The sequence below is a fragment of the Vigna radiata genome, unplaced genomic scaffold (genome assembly GCF_000741045.1).
Source record: "Vigna radiata var. radiata cultivar VC1973A unplaced genomic scaffold, Vradiata_ver6 scaffold_207, whole genome shotgun sequence".
Classification (NCBI taxonomy): Eukaryota; Viridiplantae; Streptophyta; class Magnoliopsida; order Fabales; family Fabaceae; genus Vigna; species Vigna radiata.
Genome location: NW_014543619.1, coordinates 138944 through 156542, shown reverse-complemented (window position 1 = coordinate 156542; position 17599 = coordinate 138944). Strand labels below are relative to the sequence as shown.

The following is a 17599-nucleotide window of genomic DNA, read 5'->3' as shown; positions in this document are numbered from 1 at the left end:
CTAACCATAGCTCTGATACCATGTTAGAAGTGGGTTTTAGGCCTAACTCAACCCCACAAAACCGGCTTGTAAGGTGAGGTATGCACCCCACTTATATATTATAAATTGGCTTTATCTCTAGTCAACGTGGGACTTCCAACACTGTGCTTTCCTCACGAATTTAAGTGTCTTCTCTGAAATTGGAGCAGTCAAATTGAATTTCTGCATAAAACACAATGGTTTCAATTAGTTTATATGAATTCTAAACTATAGAGAAAATAAAATTCAAAAACCTAAATATTGCACGAATAGTGGTCATCATCCAAAACATGACGTAGTAACCACATTCATATGACCCCCTTTGTCTATTACACTACAATATATCATCAATAATATAAAATGTTAAGTAACATCATTGGAATGGTACAAAATGTAACAAAGTATGGACTAAAATACCAAACGTTAAGGGGAACCCATACAAGCTTTTTAGCTGTAGCAGTAGATCTCCCAGATAACATCATGTGTTGCAAGGGAACTATTAAAAAAAATTGCTTTAACATACATTTATATAACAAAGAAAGTTGAAACATTGAGGTTCTTACCAATCTACTACACGTCTAAGAGGGCTGGAAGGAGATTTGTGCAATGAACAACGAGACAGTAATGTTCTCCGGTATAGAGATCACAAGTAGCTGCCAATGACACCTGAAATTGATAATAACTTAATTATCATATACCAAAATTAATAAATGAAATTATAGCTTTTATGAAGAATAGTAACTTTTGGGAGTTTTAATACATAAAATTGTAGCTTTTCTTAGCATTCTGACTTGCTTATAGCATTGCATGCAAAGTGTGGGAAATGACAAACTCATACACTATGATATTTACCAAACTGGCATAGGGCACAACTATTTACACTTATGGTTTGAAGTATCTTCAGAAATGCATCAGTTGAAAACATGTGATCACCTTTCTGGGCTACCCATATGCATGCATTCATTTTCATCGATATTATCACCTTTAATTTCAAACAACCAACACAAAATCAAAACCGTTAATCAAATTTATAAACAAAATAATAATAATTTTAATATCTCTATATAATTGACCATGGATCAAAACGACATATTTAAGATTTAAAAGTTTGAGTTATCTTTCCAACAAAAGCATATGATAAATCTATTTCTATGTGGCCGAAGCCTTGTTTCTTACAGCATGTCTATAATTTATTTTTTTAATGAAACTGTACATAAATAAATATAAGTCTTAATCATAAAAAAAAACATAATCTATTCATAGAAAACACTGTAAATTATATATATATATATATATATATATATATATATATATATATATATATATATAGTTATATTATCAATAAAAATAAATTTTAGCATAAAATAAAATAATTGAAATCTCATCATGTCATTGAGATAAGATGGTTTTCTTGCTTTCAACAACATTTTTCCTCTGTAAGTGACATTGATAAAGCAAGTATAACTTAAAGCAAAGATATACACTTTTACACGGTATTATAATTTTTGTGACAACAAATATTTTCTATATAATGTGATATATTTTACTTTTGTTATGGAAATATAAGATTTAAAATGGATTTTCTTTTGTTACAGAAAAGTGAAAATTTTCGATATAAAATTTTTTTATTTATGATTTTGTTACAACAGTACTTCTTTGATAGATTTTTCACTAATAATTTTGTAACAAAATTTTCCTTGTTTTATGCTGAATATTTATACTTTTTAAATAGTGTATAATTAGACTGTCTGAAGACTTTTTCAAATTTTAACTCTAAAATTAAACAGTTGCTTGTAGGGCAACAACTTTAGGTTTTTCATCTGGAAGAAGTATATACATACACGTGAATGAAATCTTAGTAAAACTGAAGAAAATTAAGAGCAGAAAGATCTAAAGTATTTTTAAAATACTTTTGAAAGTTATATGGTCATAATTTAAAACCTTATGCGAAGATAATATATATATATATATATATATATATATATATATATAAAAATTCAAATACACTGAAGGGAGATAAACACTCTTGAAGTTATATATATAATAGTATTGGTGAAGACTTATGCTTTCTCATTTTATTAATTAACAACTGTGCAGTCTACCCTACCCTCTACCCGCAAAGGAAAAACTAAAATAAAATCCTGTGCAGTCAAAGCAATTGTTTTTTAATGAAGCCAGGAACAAAAATTTCTGATATAAATTAAATTCAACTATCTAGTATTGAAATATTGTTAGAAAGAACGGACATTATTGACTTTGTTTTTCTCCCCGAATCTCCAAGATCTTTAATTAAAAATTCTCTTTGATTAATCACAAACTAATAAATATTAAGAAATAATGCCATTCAAGCATGTGTCCGGCGGCTGGTTACACAAAGGATTATTTAAACAAAGATAATTAAAAAGGAGCTTTAGTTTGTCATCTAGTGTTTGACAATAAAAAAATGTGCGCGATATAAATATTTAATATCTTTATCGTATGTAAGTTTGATGTGTTAATTTATAATTAAACATCAATTTGTATAGATAAGAGTTAGGAGAGCGTCTTAGTATTTAATTAAAAGGGTGTCCGATTAAATTAAGGATGTAATAGGTTACTAGGTTAGGTTTGCTATGCAACGAACATATATAAATTATGTCAAATTTGATGAAACAAAATATTCAAATCAAATTCTAAGTAAAAGCCTAGACTTGGTTTCATGTTCTAGTGGCACATGGAACCACAAAACAAGGCATATCGTTGATTTGCTCCACCCATATACCCCAATTTTACCCTAAGAATTTGTTTGATATATAGTTAGTTGATGATGAATAGGGAGAAGAAGAAGCATTCATTATAATATTATAGGAGATTAAAATAAGAAGATATGGCAAGAAAAAAGAGAAACCATTATAGGTTAGATGGGGATAAGCACAATGGAAAAAGGAAAATTATAATTTATAGCATATAAAAAATAGTAAAGTCAAACTAACAGTAAATTAAAACTAACCATTTAAAGTATTTTTTTTTTCATACATTTGTCAAAGTATCAAAGTTAATGGAAGTACATTATAATGGAGAGAACTTAGTCTCTTTTTAGACATGATAATTAAAAGCTGATCATATATATATATATATATATATATATATATATATATATATATATATATATATATATATATATATATATATAAGGTGTTTTCTAGTACTCTTTGGTTATATGTAAAAGCCCTAATTAGCTATTATTACCAAGTTACACCTCCTAATGATTTGACTTTTATAAATTGGGTGGGTAAAAGTTTCAAAGGGTTGTTGTAACAACAATTTTGAAATTCTTATAATGAGAATAATATAACTATGGTTCTTTAATAAAGGAGAATGGTAATAATATTTTTTGTAAACCACTGTTTTAATAACACGCTTCTATATATTTCATACAAAAATTCTTACCTAATTTTTAACGTAACCCATTACCTTGTAATATTAAAACCTTTTTATTTATTTGTTACTGGATTTCTTGGATATTTGCTAGCAAACCACCTCTAGAGAATTGCAATGTTTAAAACGCTTGAAAGGTTGGTTTGCCCAAGTTAATCTGACGATGTTGTTTTTCTTTTTCATATTTATAATTTGATTTTTGTTATATATTCTGAATAATTATTAGATGGTTTTGAACATTTTTTTTTTCATAAGCAAAATAATAATGTTGAATTAATACAAGAAGTTCCCATGTTGAATTGTAACAAATATATATTAAATAGGACAGTTCAGAATTTTGCTGCATAATTAGAGCCACTTTTTAATAATTTTGACAATCTTTGCGTGACGCATGGTTAAAGAGATTGACACTGAGAGATTGAGATTCATAGTACATTAAGAGATATAGATTCACAGTTGTGTCAAAAGTCCAAACATTGGTTGGAGAATTTGATTTCATTTATTGGAACATTGTTTTAGTTATGCAAGCAACAACACATGGGAAATTTGAATATTAAATAAAACGAGATTAAGAAATAGGTGATGATAAAAGCAACTTGTCAAATTAGAAAAATATTTTCAGATAAAAAAAAAAAAAACTTTGTTCTTAGATTTATGTTAGCCTACCTCAATCAACATGTTTATAACCATATTCCAGATTCAAATTTACAGAGTTTACGGATTTGACAGCCTTATATTTTCACTTTGCATGCCCCATTTCTTCACTCCCTTAACATGCAACATTACAGCAAGGCCTTGTGAAGATAAATTTATCATCACAAATTTATATAATCTCTCGTCTCAGAATCCATTGTTTGTGTCAGTGCGTATTATGATTCTATGAATAAAAACTTATCAAATAAGATAGGTGTTTGATTATAATCATAATAAAATTTATACTTATGATAATTTTTAACAGTTCGTAAACTGTATAAACATTTTACAATTGATACTGATATTTGTATCTCACAGGAATAGATAACTGAACATAGAGAAAGAAAAAGTGAAGGTTATCTAATATGTACTTAGAATGAAGAGAAGTGTGTGTAATATCAAATGGCTACAAACTATGATAAATACATCGTATGAATTGTATATATATGTTGTCTGAATTCTGAAAGGTGGTCACTGTCAGACTCTTCAACGAATGAATCGTAATTTTTTTTTTTTTTGTTTTTTTACCTTTTCTCATTTCCTTATCCCAGATGTTTGAGAAATGATGCATTAAAATAATTCAAAAAGGAAAAACAAAGAAACTGCTAATCAAACCTACAAGTCGTGTATATACTAAATTACATCCTCCTTAGAGAACTTCTTGTATTTGACTCCAAGTTGAGGCCTAGTTGAAGATCTAGGGCATTACTGTGACTCTGGTTTGAAGAAGGGAAGTGGCAAGGTTTATAGATGAAAGGAGAGTTATTATTTGCATTGGAGAAAGTAAACATGCAAGTATCTTGTTGTGAAGGGGGGTGTGATGCCACAGAATACCAACTAGATTTCTGATCACAAGAAAAGTTGGTATCCAAAACATTTGATTTGAAGCTAATCTGAGGTTCTTCACAAAGGGTGAACTCAGAATTATAGGTAGAAGGGTCATAGAACCAAGGACTATCTGAGGTTTGGTAAGCAAATCCGTTGCTGGTTTGAAAAGGGTGTTGGAGGTAGCGGTTTATGGATTGAAGCTGCAATCTCTTTTTCTTCATTCTCTCTTTCTTGTGGGCATTTTGGTGCCCTCCTAATGCTTGTGAGTTTGCAAATTCTTTGAAACAGTACTGGCACTCGAACTTCTTCTCATCTGGGTCTTTGGCGGAGGTTTTTTCTTGCACGGTTTTGTCTCCTCCTGATGAGACTGAGTTAGAGGAGTTTACACTTTCATCTCCTTCACCAGACTCTTTGACACAGCTTTCTTTGGAAGGGTTTAGCTCAAAGCCAAATAACCTTAGCCTTTTCTCAGTAGAGTTTCCATTATCACCATCCCATGTTTGAGAAAGATCACAGATATCCTTTTCCATCTCTCTCTTTGGTAAAAGAAATATTTTGAGGTTGGAAATGCAGTGGTTAGTTTTTAGGCTTATGTTCCTTTTATAGTAAACTCATCAAGTCATAGCATGCATTGTATCGATTAAAAAAACTAGTTTTATAGTACATGGACAGCATAAGGTACCCCAGAGTCAATAGAATAAAAGATTAAAGAGAAAAGTCAGATTAGAGAAAGCCGTCTCTCATGCAATGTTTGTAATTAAAGAAACTCTTTTTGGCACTGTAGTAGATGCACCTCAAACTTCTCAATCAAAGAGGATTCACTGTGATTTATTTAAGGTGGAATCAGATGGTCTATAAGCACTTAATAATATTTATAGTTCCACTTGTCTTTTTCTCTCATTAAAAATAGACATATTCCATACTCAGGACATGATTAAAGTTATTAAACTAACTGTAGCTACAAATAGTCAAAGAAAGAGGGGCACTAACTTTGTAACATATCTACTACTGTACTAAAATGCATATCTAATTATTTTACTGAGCAGCCAATTACTTCATTGCTTCATGTATTGTCCTCTGCCCAGACTAATCATATTGTTAAACAAATGAATATTACTGCAATATATGTTGGGTGCTAATTAAGCCATAACCAAGTCCTATGCAGTTGAGTTAATTGAATTGATGTTGTTCATAAAATGATGACATCTGTATAAATTCAGCACTGAATAAAGCTTCTTTTTGTGATGATCCCTCTACCCACAATGACATTTAAAAAAGAGCCTTAATCAGTTTTTTCTTGACCATGTTTTATGAATGGTGTTGTGATATATATAAAAGAAAGAGTAGAAGCTAAAAGAAGAATAAAAGAAAGTGGGCAATGATGTCAGCATATATACTAATAAGAGTCTTCCATAAGATCTGGGCATATCTTCTTAGAGCAGGCAAAGCCTATATTTTATGAAACTTATATTTTCAGGTGAATCAAGTCATCAACTATAGTATTATTCTACAAATAAAGGCAGCATTTGCGTTGGACAGTTGTTATAGTTGGTCCCACACTTTGTTGCTTTCGGGACAATTTAGAAATCATTAGATTGTGTTTTATTCCATTGTCTCTAACTAGATCTTCCATTGGTTGACTTGTTCCTCCAATAACCCTCTCATGCTCATCAATTTCCCACTCCTTTTTCTCCATTTTCATGCTTATTAAACTCTCTTTTCTTGCTTCAGGAGGAGAATTCCAAGTAGGCATGCTGTCATATAGCATTTCATTTCACTCTCTCCTAACATGTGGAATAAAACGAGGCTATGAGGGAGGAGATTGGGTTATGGTGGCTAAGTGGGTGGGTACGTTGGCTGATTGATTGATTGATTTTAGCTAATTCCATTTCATTACACGTTGGTTTGAGAATATCAAACCGTGGTCCCTACCTCCAAAAAACCTTCCTCTCCATTGCCCTTGCTTTTGGACAAATCCAAAGTGGTATTACTATTTTTTTATCACACACCAGAGAAGGCCAAAACTGACTAAGGAAAAACTTTCTATATATATATATATATATTAGAATATTATATGATAATACACTCATATTATATCAACGACAAAAATATGTTGCTTCGGAGAAACATGCTAAGTTGAAATGTATGCTTAATACCAGTTCATCAAACGCACTTGGATCAACAATATAGGGTAATGCTAAAACTACCAAGATTCAACCTTGTTTTGTTTCTGACTTAGGTTGTAACTTTAAGGCTATCCCTCAAACCTATCTGCAATAGATCAAGAACTGTTGGACATTAAAAAACCAGTATTATGTGAAAGTGACATCAGAAACCATTGTGAGTGAACGCAGTGTGTGTGAAGAACTTTCGTGAAAATATAATCTGATCCATATAATAAGGGCATCTTAGATTTGCTTTCAGATTGGAGAGTATTCAACTTTTGCCACTTACAGAAGCAACAGCTATTGCTAGGACGAGTAACTGTTGGGTCTAAATTGGTTTTAGTTGTATTGTCCGTAGGTTTAAAGTGTTGTATAGGTTGCAAAATCTGTTTAGAGTCTTGAGTTAGTGACCCCTTTAATTATATTTTAACCCTTATTTTAATGTAATCTGGTTTCTTGGCATTGACAAAGTTCCACCTTTCAACCATTTTCTGCAATGATTTAACCACAGATGGATTAGTTAGGTTTAAAAGCAGTATCCGACGCAAAGGATAGCGTTGTCAGAAACTGTCAGAAATGACTTTTTCTAGATCTTTAGGTATGGACCTAGTAACAGTTATCCAACTGTTATAACTGGTTTAGTCTTTTATATATATAATAAAAAGGAAATTATATTTTGACACACATATTTATTTTATATTATTTTTAAAAAAAAAAACATTACAAAAATTCATTTTTCTATAATTATTTTACTCTTATAATATATATCAAATAAATATAAATATGTGTCATTTATCATTATTTTAATAATAATATCATTTAATTATTCTTCTTCATGAATCATTAAAGATTTTTAACACGATCAAATAATTCAATCTACTTTCATCACTAGGGCTTTGTTCGGTTGTAGGGATTTGTAGGAGATGATTTAAATGGATTTAAGTGGATTTGAGGGTAATTTTTTTGTTGTTTCTTTGAATGGATTTGTGGGTAATTGAGAGTGGATTTGGAAGTGAGAATTAGTGTAGGATTTGATTGATGTGATAGATGAAAAAAATTTGTTTAATGGGTAAAAATTGAAGATTACTAAAATGCCCCTAGGTATTAAAGTAATATAAAATGATAATTATTAATATTATATTTAATTGTAAAAATGTTTATAAAGAGAAAAAAATAAAAATTAATTTTTAAAATATAAAAAAATGGTAATTTAGTAAATTGAAATAATAATAATAATAATATTATTATTATTATTATTATTAATATTATTATTATAAAAAGAAAAAATATTATTAATTATTATTATTATTACTATTATTAATTATTATCAATAATATTATTAATTATTATTATTATTAGTTATTATTATTAATATTATTAATTATTATCATTAATATTATTAATGATTATAAGCATGCTATTTGTTTTTTGCTCCCTCCATGCCACACATCTGCATCGTCTCCCTCCATGCGAATCGCAGACCATCATAAGCTAGCTGTATCGTCTCCCTCCATGCCACCCATGCACGAAGAAAGGCACGGCCATTCTCCTAAGCTAGCTGTTGTGACTGAGGAAGGAAGGCACGACCAACCGCACACTGCAACCGGAAAGAAGCCATAGCTGCAATCATCTGCGCCGTTCTCATCAACACCAAAGCCACCATGGCTTCCATGGACGAAGGTTCACATGGTCGACCTCAGCAATGAATGGACGGACGAAGGAACGCAGCAACGCATGTGCAAACGACTCACACAGCACAACCAACCGGAAACGACGCTGGCAAAACCTCAAAAAGTCGCGCACAGCTTGCCTCGATCCGGATACGACAACTCGTTGCAAAAGCCCGATCGGAATACGTCTGGCATGGAAAATGTTGAAGAAGGTGGATCCGGATACGGCAACCTTGTATTCGGATACTGCTCCTTTGCAACTCCTTCACCATGCTGGATCTGGATACCAGCGTCTTCGAACCGGATACAGACGCTTCTTCACCTCTTCAATCCCTCCTTCCACGATCTGCATCGTCTCCCTCATCATCATCAACATCGTTCTTCATCATCAACACCGTTCTTCCTCCTCCCATGCCGAGCACAGTGGATACTGGGTCATCACATGGCTGCAGTACAAATTCGTGAAAGCACAGTGCATGGTTCCTTCGCTTCTTTCTCGTCTATGCACAGTGTGTAGTTATCTAATTTTTATGTTTCAAAATCATTTATTTATGTTGGAATTCAACTGAAAGTACAGGGGCACAAGAGTCTTTGTCATAGAAATCAGCTCAAATCCTCTCACATTAGCAGGATGCCTTTAACAGTATCATCCCGTAAATCTGTTGATAACAATCAGCGCAAATCCTCTTAAGAGAACATAGCCAATCTCGCAATTCCATCCTCTTGAATCACTGTGAATAGTTAATTTCATTCAAACGAACACACGCTAGAATACTCCCTGCACCTTTTCATTATTTTTTTAATGTCAAAAGTACCCTTTTTACCTTATATTTACTTTTTCTCTAATTTTTACTCTTTCTCTCTACCACGCAGCTTTGTCCCCCAAATTCTCCCAACTCTCACTTTCTCATTCTCCAAATCCGTCATCCGTTTGTTCCCACCTCCTCTTTTCCCACCCCACCCTCTTACATATAATTACCTAACATATTATAAAAAAACTAAAAATTTTAAATATTACATATAAATTAATTTAATAAACTAAAAACTAAAAAAAAAAAATTCAACCTTCAACAGATATGGCATACTCGTTTAAGTAATGAAATAAACTAAATCTAAATAATCAATTAAATAAAACAAAAATCAATTTAATTAAATTAATAATTATTATTTCATTAAATAAAATAAACTTAGTTTATATATAATTACCTAACATATTATAAAAAAACTAAAAATTTTAAATACTAAATAAATTAATTTAAAATACATTAATTTAATTAACTAAAAACCACAAAAAAAAAATAAAAATTCATCTTCAACGGATATGACATATCCTTTTAACTAAAAATAAACTAAATTTTAATAATCAATTAAATAAAACAAAAATCAATTTAATAAATTAATAATAATTATTTCATTAAATAAATAAAATTAATTCATATTATTAAAAACTAAAAATTTTAAATACTAAATAAATTAATTTAAAATACATTAATTTCATAAATTAAAAACTACAAAATAAAATAAAAAAGTTTCCACCGTGACCATATCCGTTCATCCGTTAATTATGTGGCATATCCGTTTAACTAAAAATAAATTAAATTTTATTAAATCAATTAAATAAAACAAAAATCAATTTAATAAATTAATAATAATTATTTTTTTAAATAAATAAAATTAATTCACATATAATTACCTAATATATTATAAAAAACTAAAAATTTTAAATACTAAATAAATTAATTTAAAATATAATAATTTAATAAACTAAAAACTAAAAAAAAATCAATTTTCAACGGATGTGACCACATCTGTTAACGAATGTGGGATATCCGTTTAAATAACAAAAATCAAAATAGATGAAAATAAAATTATACATTCTTACGGATATGAGGTATCTATCAACAGATGTGTTAACATCCATTTCAGCTTAATGGATGTGTTGGCAAAATAGCTAAAGATAAGACACTTTTTTAAGCAATGGATTAGAACTTGGGTGAGGTACAGGTGAATAATAGTCATGTTCAGTGTCAAATAGCTAAAGATAAGACACTTTTTTTAAGTAATTTTATAGTTTTTTCTTCTAAAGCAAAACAAACTTATTCAATTCAGCAACTAAACTATAAAAAGAAAATATACAATAGGAAAATCTAAAAGAATGAAAATGCTTTCGATTAATTTCATATTTTAATATATATATATATATATATATATATATATATATATATATATATACACATTATTATTTTAATATATTTTAACATGAATTTACATTTCATATTTAGTTCCTTTTCTTGAATTTTACCAAAGAAATAACTTTGTTATTTTACCATAAACTCACCCGGTAATTCAATAGTCACATCATCGTATTATTAGTAAGTTGGTATCCAATTCTCGAGAAGGTAAAATGTTAATTTTAATGGTAGACTGAATGAAATTGAAAGTTTGATGTTAAAATTCATATAATTAAAAATGCTTTGGTAAAATTAGCATGATTAAAATTTTAATATAAAGTTTCCGATATTGAAAATTCAGCTATAAAATTCATAAAATTATATTTTATTAGTAAAATTTATAATTTAAAATATAATTCATATTTGGCCTTGAACTGAAAATCATTCCACATCAGTCTCGTAATCACACTCTTAGTAATTTACCAGTAGTTAATAAGAAGGTAAAGTATGTAAAATTTAAATAACAAAAGTCGTATATTTGAAAGTTTAGTATAAAATATGTAGTTAATTAATATATTATTTTATATTACAAATTTACAATTGAAGTCCTAACGCAAAGAGAAAATGAGACAACGTGGACAAAAATTGAAATATGATAATCATGACCAAATTACACAAAATACCTTAAAACCTCATCTTGCTTATTAAAAAAGTTAAAAATGTTCGTCATACTACTTATTTTCAATTACTACGTATCTTAATTATTCAAATCCGTTTAAAAGGGCAATGTTTGTTTTTTCATTTTTAACGACTAACGTGCTTTTGTGTTTTCCTTTTTCTAATCTTTCAGACTGTATTTCTTATAGAAGAATTCAAGAATATGCGATTATAAAAATTTACTTCAACGGTCAGTGACGAAAACGATTTATATAGCTCCGAAACACGTGACGCACCAAAAAACATGAGCACAGTGCTCATTCTAGAAACCGCATGAAATCTAATCTGATAATAACGCATCACCAACAGTTTAAAAAAGATTAACGTTACCTCCACAAATTCATTTTTTCAGTATCTGGGGCCAGGAATTGGATTCTTACCGACATACGATGAACGATGTCTTCAATTTTGGGAGAAGTAAACTAAACGCAGATTCGATGCAGACATTGGGATTCGCTGAACCCAACATTCTTTCAAGAACCAATAAATTACTATCATTAAACTCAGCAGAAACACAGTTTCCTCCCAATAACAAAAGAAAATTGAGACCGAAAGTTAGACAAGTTTTGAAAAAGTGATTGTTAGTAAAAACGTCATGGCATTGCAAGCATCAAGTGGTGCACTACTCTCTAAATTGTCAAACTTCGGGCACGAGTTGGTAAGTGTGCGTGGAAAAAGTTAAGCGTATTTGGCTGACACCACTGGCACCTTGCTCAATGCAAATGTTTAGACAAGGTTTCATATGAATTGATTTAATTTTCTCTTTCTTTCATTCAAAATAAATAGAAAGTAGGGATAGCATATATTACAGATCAATATTTCCAAAAAACGAGAGTTTAAACCGGGACTAGTGCGAATTATAATGAAATGCGACAATGGATACAAAGGATACTCGAACCCTACAAGGGTCAAGGGATGTTATATTCGTAAAAATTCTCATATCTGTTCTTTACCATCACCCAAGCTATATAGTTTAAAACTAAAAGTAAAAAGTGGTGATCCAACAATGGTATCAGTTTTGGCGTCAAGCAGGATTACGAGAAAATCATTGTTGACGCTTGGTACGGGGCAAGAGAGCGAGAAGAATTTTTTTCCTTGGACCCTGCAACCCAATCAACCTCCATTAGACAAATAACAGCAAATAATCAAAATTGAGTACTAACTCAGCAAAGGAACATCAAAAACACATTAACACAAGCAAGCACGCACGCACGCACACTGTCCCTAATATCATCAAATACAACGCAGACACCCTCCTCTTGATATTGTCCATCTGTTACAGGATACAACTGGAGCAAGCAGCTTTATAGCCACATCCCGGACTATCACCTTTCACTAGGTTCAGATACCAGAATTTAAAGGACATGGATTTTGATCAATAGTTGATTTTCTAATCTATGGTTTTAACAGCAGCTTATTCCCTAAGCACAACCCTTCTCCCTTTAGAAGTCAAATCTATATTTTCTTAAGGGCTATTTGACATCTGAGACATCATAATTTGTTTTACAGGTATTTTTATCAAATAACTTTGAACAATGATGATGAACCTATAGAAGGAAAGAGAAAGAGAAATACTGGCACGGGACAAGCTTGTACTGAGGACATGAGTACAAAAAATAGTGTTTAACAATATTTAACATGAAGATATCTTCCAAAACAACTCCATTAGCTAAACTTATGCTATGTTGTCTGAATATAGTATAACAATGCCTAAATCCATATATCTGGTGTACATTCACAACAGTAAATCTCGTTGAAAAACATCTGAATATATATGAAAAGACAATTAATTACCATAGGAATCCCGAGCTCTTTGAGATCATTTTCTCCCATCTGCTTCAATGCAGTCATATCCACCTGGTTGAACATATCAGAGCATAAGATAACTAGCAGTACAAAATTAGATCAAAACAATTCATTGCCGAAGCATATTTATCAAGATCATACTTTATATTCCATTAATCCATACATCCGTACTAAGATAATTGAGACACAACAATATATGATCACTTGAACACTTAACACAACAAACTCAGTTCATCTGCTAGCTAAGATTAAGAGTCCACTGAAGCAAAGAGATTGATAGTAAGAGTAAGCTCCCATGCTGTTATTTAAGAGTTAAGTTTAATCATTACATGCAAGGGTGAAAACCACCCAAAGAAGAAAGATATAAAAAAAATTTACAAGGCATAATTCTTAAATAATGTTTCAACTGTTAACATTTGTAGAAGATCCTACATTGACTATAGCTATGATCAAATTATAGCATAGAGGTAGGGTGTAAGCCTCTCCTTTCAAACCAGTCTTATAAGATTGAACTAGACCTAAACCATTTTCTAAAACAGTATCAGAGCCGATCCCTAGCAACGTGTATTGGGCGTATGGTGCCACCCATAAATATTTTTTCCCACACTTGAGATGTCCAATTATCGGCATGAATGGAGGTGTTAAAAACCTTTTATCAACTAAGGATATGACCAAATTACAGTATATAAGTGAGTGTAAAATCTATCTCGCAAGTCAAGTTGAGTTAAGCCTAAATTCACTTTCAAAGATTATTTATACCCAATTTATGCAACTACAAAACATTCACATCCTACCAACATTGACAAAATTTGCCAATGAACACTAGTACACTACAAATAGAGTAAAACTATAAAATTTAATTAAAGAGAAAAGAGTTTAGTTTGAAACTAATGCTATAATGTAACCAAGTTGAAGAACTGAGTCTCGGCCATTCAATGGAACATATTTCCCTAACATGTAAATTGAACACAGAACTTACGAGAATCCAACCGCAATAACAAAAATGAAACAAACTATCCTGAAAGAGAAAAACACAAACTAATTCAATAGGAAAAATACTACTCGGGAATGTCCACAGGATAATTATTTGAAAGTTCCCAATATTTATAGTCTTTTACAGTCATTTTGTTAGTTAGCATTCCAGTACCAACCAATAAGTAGATGATTTTGACATCTAACTGAACACGGGAGAATAGAAATTATCAATTGAAAATAAATACATAATAAAAATGATTTCATTTACGGAAAGAAATGAGTTACATACTTCCTCTGCCTTAAAGAGAATGGCATATTTTTGAAGTCCCAGTGCATGTAACAGGCCATCCACAGTCTGGTTTGGTTGTTGTACTTGTTCATCACCCTATATGATAACCGTCAAATACACACGTTAGGATGAACTTTACAGTTAATCTGTTTCAAGAACTATACATATCTCAAGTATCCATTATCAATTCAAAAAGTTTGATATAAAAAAAAACTACAAATGCAATTAACACAAACTTCTGTTTGTTAAATTGTCTTGATAGATGCCAACTTTTCTTCACAAAAAGCATAGAGCAAACGCATAAGCATTACACACAGAAACTTCGTTTAAATAAAGAAGCACCCAAAGCACATTCTATTGATGGAATATTCTTTTTTCTAAATGAGTGTTTCTCTACTATAACCTTCCCATTCTTACAAGTCTATTCCGCTCATTAATTTTTTTAATAACTAAAAAATGCCTTCATAAATCAAGGATGTTAATTCATGTCAATGAATCAAATAAGCGTCACATGAGGTAGTATTATTACTGATTAGAACCTAAGCACTTGGGGAAACCTCCTATAAACGGTAGCTGTCAAGGAGAGGAACAAAGCCACTTAAGTGTTCCACCAAGCATCCCACACTGTTAAATGTGGAATTTGGTCAACCCAAAATACCAATAATCCTTATCATTCATAGCACCTACACTAGAAGCTGACATCCCAACAGTTTCACTTTACAATGCTTCACTTAGCTTTTCTAATTATTCCCTCCATAGGTACACTAACGTCCCGGCAGATGCACTCTACATGCTTCACTTAGTTTTTCTTAGTAGCTCCTCCACAGATAGGAGCATCATTAGTGCAAGATCTTATTTTGAGATCTTGCACTACTTTTTGGCGGGTTTGTCTATCACATAGGACATGAGCTTTGTTAAGATCTCATTAAACTTTTGCTATAGTGGTAGATCTTGGAAAATGTGCAGATATTCATGCTTTATCTACAAGAACTCATCCTCCAAGCTGGAGATCTTTATTTTGGATTTGGTGCAAGATTTTGTATTTAAGATCCCAGCTCAAGATCATGCACCAAAGATGTCCTAATGACCAACTTTGATACCAATAATAAATGATTCAAGAACTTGAGGAACCTTCCTTAAAAGCTAATAGTGGTTGTAATCATTTTAAACCCCATGCTAGAATTTCATACTTTTCAATATAAGACTTACGTCTCGTACCTCGAAATTTGGTCCTAACAGGATAACACCCAAACAATGGGGTAACCCTCCCTTAAAAACCAGATGACAAAAGGGGAGAACCAAGTCACTTGAATACTCCGTCAAGAATCCCACGCTGCTCAATGTGGGACATATCAACCCAAGTCCCTACAGTAAAATTTCCTTTAAAAGTTGACATATCAACAGCTACTACACAGAACAGAACTTTACTCACCCTTTTAAGTCAGTCACTTCATATGTAGACCTTCCAAAACTATGGCAACCAGCTCCAATATCAATTTATAAGCACACAAACACTTTGGAGACCATCAAAAAGCTAATTTCAGAGGGGGAAGAAGCTAGTCATTCAAGTTTTCTATCAAGAATCTTATGCCACACAATGAGGAAGTTAGACACCCAATAATATCCAAGTCCCTATTCCCAAACAGCTTTTAAAGTTCGAATCAACTTGCCGGTTCAATCAATTTAACTGAAAAGTAGAATACATTGAACTTGTGCAAATACAATCAACTCAGGACTGATATGAACAACACAGAACAAGTAAACTCACCAAATCAGGGTCAACAAAATGGCAAAACCATTCACAAAATAACCGAATCCATTAGCTTCTAAAGCCAGCAAGGTTGTCATTTAGAGAGGCATTCATAACCAAACCAACATTCCATTTCCAGCAATAAGAGAATGTACCACATATTGACCATCATATCTCCTAAAAGGGAATGTAACCATAGCCACGATCTAGTCTAAGTTGGGGTAGTAGAGGACAAAATCATTCCCAACAGATAAAACAAAAGAACCTTTTAGCTTTTCCAAGGCAGCCAACTTATCACTTAAAGAGATATTCACAACTAACCAACATTCTATCAATAAAAAAAATACAGACCACATTACAATTAATTATATGACCTTCATATCTCCTAGAAGGGAGCTAAGCATAACCATCACTAGGACCATGTTTGGGGGATGAAAACAATCATTGGATGCCCACCAGAATTAGATAGTCATAGTTAAGCATCAATTTCCATTCATGTCCAACTATTCATCTCATCTTGAAACATATAGGATACAATATTTTAAGATATGTTTAAAATAAATACTATTGTAATTTTTTTAAGAAACCAAATTAAAATTGAAAATCATTATTAAATATTATACTAATTAAACATACGAAACTCAATGCATACACAAATTATAGTTTACATGTAGAAGTGGTGACAATGAGAGTTGCTTCTATCGATATTTGTCATCACAACCCTTGCTTTTTTAATTATGTGGTATTCAAACATAAATTCTTAAAACTATTTGATGGAATAAAGAACACAGTTTATATATTTTATGTATGCTTAATGTTCAGAATAATATAAAAGAATGACGTTAATAAAATATAAGAGTAAAAAGAAAAATATACCAAAAGAAAAAATTGTTAAATATATGCATGCATACATATATATACATATATGTATGTATGTATCTATCTATCTATCTATCTATCTATATATATATATATATATATATATATATATATATATATATATATATATATATATATATATATATATACATATCTCTCTCTCTCTCTCTCTCTCTCTCTCTCTCTCTCTCTCTCTCTCTCTATATATATATATATATATA

The 17599-nt window shown here is 30.9% G+C and overlaps 2 protein-coding genes across 2 annotated transcripts in view; both read right to left on the bottom strand.

Moving 5' to 3' along the window:
* Positions 1–4564: 4564 nt before the first annotated feature.
* LOC106754698 (zinc finger protein 5) lies at positions 4565–5511 on the bottom strand. Its single transcript, XM_014636754.2, has one exon. The coding sequence runs from the start codon at positions 5484–5486 to the stop codon at positions 4767–4769; it is 720 nt and encodes a 239-aa protein (XP_014492240.1). The 5' UTR covers positions 5487–5511; the 3' UTR covers positions 4565–4766.
* Positions 5512–12415: 6904 nt separating this feature from the next.
* Positions 12416–17599, bottom strand: part of LOC106754701 — an 8949-nt gene continuing 3765 nt past the window's right edge. Inside the window, exons 5-7 of the mRNA XM_014636757.2 lie at positions 14750–14845; positions 13474–13536; positions 12416–12781 (exon numbers count right to left, since the gene is read on the bottom strand). Coding sequence (XP_014492243.1) covers positions 12725–12781; positions 13474–13536; positions 14750–14845 — 216 coding nt within the window. The 3' untranslated portion in view covers positions 12416–12724. The remainder of the gene's footprint in view (positions 12782–13473; positions 13537–14749; positions 14846–17599) is intronic.